Source organism: Pistacia vera, unplaced genomic scaffold (genome assembly GCF_008641045.1).
Source record: "Pistacia vera cultivar Batoury unplaced genomic scaffold, PisVer_v2 Contig456, whole genome shotgun sequence".
NCBI lineage: Eukaryota > Viridiplantae > Streptophyta > Magnoliopsida > Sapindales > Anacardiaceae > Pistacia > Pistacia vera.
In genome coordinates, this window is record NW_022196286.1 from 115,944 (window position 1) to 122,200 (window position 6,257).

Genomic DNA, 6,257 nt, shown 5'->3' on the forward strand with positions numbered 1-6,257 from the left:
AGAATGAATTATACTGTGATTTGAATTCACAAAATTACATGTTCAGGACTGAGAAAGGATTAAATTAAACATTTTTAAGGGGCAACTACGTGGCAAAATATTATTGGTTTCACCGAAAGAAACAGCGCATGCACTTCGTTTGGACGACATACACCTTATTACCAGAGCTTTTGTTTTGCCATGGACCGACGTCCCGTTTTATACGTTTCCAACATGCTCTTTACCCAAACGCTGTCGTTTCCAAGTCTTTACAGTGTCCACGCCTACCCTATTTTCTGTGTGAATGCTTGATTTTCCACGCCGCCCAACATAAAGTTTTGGTCCCATGCTCCCCCAATCCACACTTCACAACTTACTTAAACCATCATACCCACCAACTTAATCTTAAAATGTGCCCCACACAACTCTGTTTCCAATCTCAACCGTTCAATTAATCTTTCCAACAAACTTTTCAAACTTTTACTCAAACCGTCAAAAAACCTATTTTAAGGAAAACCCAAAGAAGCTCCCATGAACTATCATGGAAATGAACCGCTTCCTCACCTATATATACTAAAACACTACACACCAACCAAGCCAAAAGAATTCCAAAATGGCTAGCCTTATGAAGAAATCATCAAAGGATTTTATTGGCAAATCCAAGTCTGATATAATTCGCTGCAAAAAGCACCCCAAACACCGGCAATCACCTGGAGTTTGCTCGCTTTGTTTAAGAGAAAAGCTCTCTAAGCTATCAACTTCAAGCTCATCTCGTGTTTATAGTTCTACAATGGAGTCATCGTCTTCTTCTTCGTTATCGTCTTACTATTCCTCTTCAGAAGCTTCTTCTTGTGCTTCTCCAATGCATCGGTATCGCTTCACTACTGAGGGGAAGAATAATATTTCTTTGTTCAGTTTGTCGTTCGTTAGCAAGAACGGTTTGACAAAGAGTAGATCGTTGGCTTTTTTTCCTAGAACGAGAGGTAAAGAGGGTGATGATCATGATAACAAGAAGAAGAAAGGTGGGTTCTTGTCCAAGTTACTTCGGCCAAGAAGTAAGAAGATTGAGGCAGGATTGATGCATTCTAGGAGTACAATAGAGATCGCTGTTACCAGCTAATTAATGGACGAGTAGTGATCTCATTAAGGAGTTCTCTTGTTTTCTTGTTCTTCGTTTATCATTCATATTTTTATCTTGCTAGATTAGAATGTAGTTATAAACCAAACTTGTACAACAAAGAAAAAAGAAGAGTATGTACTGAATTGATAGAATAATATAAAGCATGCACAAAAAGAAGAATTATGTCTGGTGTATACGTGTACGTACTGACCTCTTGTGGGAATATGAAGAAAGGTACATTCGCAGTTTCTGTTTCTCTGTTAAGTGTTTGCTTGTATCTAGCTCACAATAACAATATTGTACTTGAGAAAATGATACACGACCATTTTGCCTTAGCTTATTTATTTGTTTTTTTTTTTTTTAATAGTCTTTGTTGTTTTGCATATATTTATATAAAGAGCTGTTTAAGTTTGTCAGTGCATAATGATAAGACAAAAATTCCACATGTACCAGCGAATAACATTCTGTCAAATGGGCTGGTAGCGCATGAGTCGTGGCAGGCTAATGGCCCTGACCCCCGATCCGAGAAACTTCTTTATTTGAGATTAACATTATAAGTTTCTAACTTTGAACTTTGAAGCAGTCTACTTTGATTATCTTGCATTCTTAAGAGTTAAGACCGACTTATTAAACTTGAAAAAGCCTATATGGGACAGCTGGTGAATTACCCAGCATGCTGGATCCAAATTCTTAGCAACTTCCTGATGAGAGCTTAAAGGCTAACTGTACAAGCTGGCACAAGAAATTTGAAAAATCTGTTCACAGCTAGCAAATTTTCCTACATTTTGATCTTGGAAATTCTTTTTTTTTTAAAACATTATTATAATAACTAGTTATGTTCAAACCAGTAGGATTAAATGGAAAAAAAAAAAGTGAAGATTCAACAAGTTCACATGAATAATTATCTTTAAATGATTGAGTGATTCGATAGAGACTGTTTAGTGTATTACTAAAGAGATCTTGAGTTCGAGTCTCTTTTTAATTACTAATAGAAGTAGTCACTAAAGCTCTTATCGGTCGATAGTTCTAGAATCTTGGGAGATTTATTGAGGTATGCGTAAACTGATCTGAAGAATTTAATAATAATAAAAAAAAAATTGTAGCATGTGCAAGTCTTTTAAACGATGAGATCACAACACAAGGAGGCTTCATGGATACTTCATGCCATTAATTTGGTATTGTTTCTAAGTAATTAATTTCAACCATAACATGATTACAAGAAAATATGGAGTCGGTGATCTAACCATAACTATTTCTTCATATTGCAGTGCTTTGACCCAAGATTGAAAGCAAAATAGGATAAACCCATCCCCAGATGATGAGATAGATTATATATTATATTTAATATATATAGTTGCTCCATGCCTCCATCTCATCATAAAGTAACATTTACGTAGCACTCAATAAATATTTGTCTAAAACCTCATTTTCTTGACTTTGTAAAATCCTCAATCTCTCTTCTGGCTGGCTAATATAATGAAATAAGTCCAACCTTAAATTAAAGAAATAATAAAATTAGCGTAGCGAACAGACTTTAAACTTTATTTTCTCTTTACTGAAATTAATCAGTATTCAGTAGGTGCCAGAGTGCAAAGCCGCAGTTAGCCTGTCATACGCGTTAAACAAGCTAGAGTATCATCAAAAAGGCAGCGATGAAATTCATCTTACGAACTTTTAATATATTTTTTTTCAATAATCAAACTATAGGAAGGATAAGTTGATATATACAATCTGCCAGACGATACGGGACAAACCTATTATCAAATACAAATTGAAGCTACCACAACATGTTCCCCACCTAATCAACCAAACTCCATATTTACTTAAAAGAAGTGTGTATAATCGTATTATTAATTTTGAAGACAATATAGATATACCATATATTATGCTGTGTTTCTTTCTTAACGTTATAATGAAAATGCCGGTAGAAGAGGCATCACGCTCAAGCTTAACCATAGATGTTGTTAAGATCTTGATCGTCGGTAGCGAAAGGTTCATTTCATGAAATCACTATATATTCTATTAATTAATGGTTGCCTTTCTGTGGTCCGCCAACTACTACATACCGTATCGCTCCTAAACCTATAATATTAAATCAATTGTAACAATTAAATTTGCAAGAGAATAAAAACTACTTATTTGTTTCTTATGTCTCGGCTCTGGCATCCAACACGTGATTCTCTTTTCCCTTCTCTCATATAAATTTTATATATATAGCCCATTGGAACTTGGAATTTTTCTTTCATGACTCATCACAACTGAGCGATTGTCAACGTTCCAAATAAAAGGACAAAATTGGATGGTTTGATGATAAAAAAGTAAAAGATGATCTAATATAATCTTTCAAGTTCGAGACTTGAGTCTCTTTCAGAATAAAAAAATAAAAAGAGGATCTAAAATGGTTTTTCAAGTTTGAATCCCCTTGAAACTAAAAGAACAAGAGAGAGATCTAAGATGATCTCCCAAATTCAAGTCTCCACAATTGCTAATAGGGGTGACCAGTGGAACTCTTATCTGATAGATAGTTTCAGAGTTTTGAGAAATTAGTTGAGGTGCGTGTAAATTAACTCGAACCCTCAAAAAAAAAAAAAAAAAAAAAGGACAGCTGGATTTTTCCAGCTGGGCAGGTGGAAAGAAGAACCACATAATCGTGAAAAATTCGGACTTGATGTGGGTAAAGCCCAATTCAGGGAAACAAAATTTGAAACGTTAAGCAGCGTTAGGCCCGGAGAGTTTGTATTTCTAATACTATATTGATTGCCAAGATCAGTACTTAGAACTTAGCTGGGTAGTTGTATTCTATAGGCATGTATATTGATGTAGACCACACAACAAACTGGCTATTTCATCCCTGTCCAGTGTCTATTGTAAAATTATCTTGACAGATTGAGATTGAGTATCCGATGCATTATTGGTATCAAGACGTTGAGGCTTCACCTTCCAAATTTAAAACATGCTTTGTTCAGCTGGCTAGCCTAGCCTCGGATATTCCCCATTAAGCAGTCAACACTATGAGTTGTACTTCACTGGTTCATTTAAGCCACACACCTTATTCTGCATATGGTTATTCGCCAATCGTTTCTTTCCTCTTCCCAATTGTTTATTTGTTTTGAATTTTATGCTTTTATCTATTCTGTCGTATGCTTAATGTTAGGTGAGGTTAGGCTATGGCCACTTTAAGTTCACTTTATGATTCTGAGTTTGTCAACAAGAAATAAAAGTTGCTGTTATACTTTCACATTCTTGTTGGTTGTAACGTAATCATAAACAACCAGTAACTTGTATGCAGTTCACTTCCCACTTTAAGCCATAAAAGTTATCCGTCACTGAATTTTATGGGTTAACGGTTTACTTTTTTACACTAATGAGTTTAATTATACGTCTTCACGTATCATTCACGAATTTTCGTATTTTATCAGTCCAACCATATTATTTACGAACTATATGCCTTAGATGTTTTATTCAGAAATTATTTCTATATTTTTCTTGTATCTAAATTTTTACCGAATTTTTATAAACTTATTTTTTAACATTTACAGTATTATACTTGTAAAATTCTCGTACTTTTTTTTTTGTTGTACCTATATTTACTAACCAGGGTGAGTTTCTGTTATAGGCTATAATTTGAATCATGGTTGTATTATTTATTTATTTTATTTGTTTGGAGCTCTAGTTCGACTTTGAATTTTAGTTTTGTTATGTGTTTGATTTGAGACTATAATTTAATTTTGGCTATTTATTGTGTTTGATTCTGGAGACTAAAAATTGAAATTTTGAATCTCAATTATATATTGTGTTATATTATTAGGTCTTATGTTTATTGGTTAATTAAATACTTTGCATTTGAAATGTTATATTGATTTTAATCGGATGGTCCATGAAAAGTGTTAAAACCAGGATTGATATTGTCTTATTTTTTAAAACGTATTATTGACAATGTGCCGTATTAAACCTGTACCGTATTTTTCTCGTATCCAAATTTTATAACTGAATTTTTATAAACGTATTTTTTACTATTTACCGTATCATATTAGTAGAATTTACGTACCCTTTTTTACCATACCCCTTCATTCCACAAAGTGGAATTGAATGATTTTAAATTATAATGGTTCTGGATAAATGTACCTAAAATTATCTTAGCACCTATTGGACCGATTGAGACTGAGCATCCGATGCAATATAGGTATCAAGACGTTGAGGCTGCAGTTTCCAAATTTATAACATGCTTTGCTCAGCTGGCAAGCCTAGCCTTTGTATATTCCTTATTAAGCAGTCAACATTATGAGTTGCATACTTCACTGGCTCATTTAAGATGGAAAAGAAAAGAAAAAGGAGGAAATATTTATAATAATATTATGTGACATTCTAATTTATTTAAGAGCTAACAACAAGCCACCATTTTAGTAGCTTTACACAGACCCGACTCATAAGTCAAGCTCAATAACCGTCATTAATATTTAACTAATAAAAGGTGATTGAACGAAACATCTACTACTTGCGGAAAAAATAATGAGCTTATGACATGTTACAACCATTAAAACGGCCNTAACATGCTTTTTTCAGCTGGCAAGCCTAGCCTTTGTATATTCCTTATTAAGCAGTCAACATTATGAGTTGTATACTTCACTGGCTCACTTAAGATCGAAAAGAAAAGAAAAAAGAGGAAATATTTATAATAATGTTATGTGACATTGTAATTTATTTAAGAGCTAACAACAAGCCACCATTTTAGTAGCTTTACACAGACCCGACTAATAAGTCAAGCTCAATAACCGTCATTAATATTCAACTAATAAAAGGTGATTGAACGAAACATCTACTACTTGCGGAAAAAATAATGAGCTTATGACATGCTACAACCATTAAAATGGCCCGTTAATAAGTTATAAGTCCTTTCTCAAATCTCAATCAGGGCAACTAATAATGAGTAGATGCTGCACTGTGATGAAAATGGAATTAAACAACCACATCTCCAGTCAGAAGCCCCACACCTTATTTTGATTTTTTCATATGGTTCTTCGCCTTTCCTCTTCCCAATTTTTTATTTGTTTTGAATTTTATGCTTTTATCTATTCTGTGGTATGCTTAAGGTTAGGCTATGGCCACTCTAAGTTCCCTCTATGATTCTAAGTTTGTCAATAAGAAATAAAAAATTGCT

At 33.7% G+C, this 6,257-nt stretch overlaps 1 protein-coding gene across 1 annotated transcript; it reads left to right on the forward strand.

The window, feature by feature from the left end:
• The first annotated feature begins 519 nt into the window (after window positions 1-519).
• On the forward strand, window positions 520-1,507 carry LOC116144798. Its single transcript, XM_031430229.1, has one exon. The coding sequence runs from the start codon at window positions 593-595 to the stop codon at window positions 1,097-1,099; it is 507 nt and encodes a 168-aa protein (XP_031286089.1). The 5' UTR covers window positions 520-592; the 3' UTR covers window positions 1,100-1,507.
• Window positions 1,508-6,257: the final 4,750 nt, after the last annotated feature.

Bases quoted from the DNA above. Each gene is read 5' to 3' on its own strand.
- LOC116144798 (XM_031430229.1), top strand. From the start codon at position 593: ATGGCTAGCCTTATGAAGAAATCATCAAAGGATTTTATTGGCAAATCC.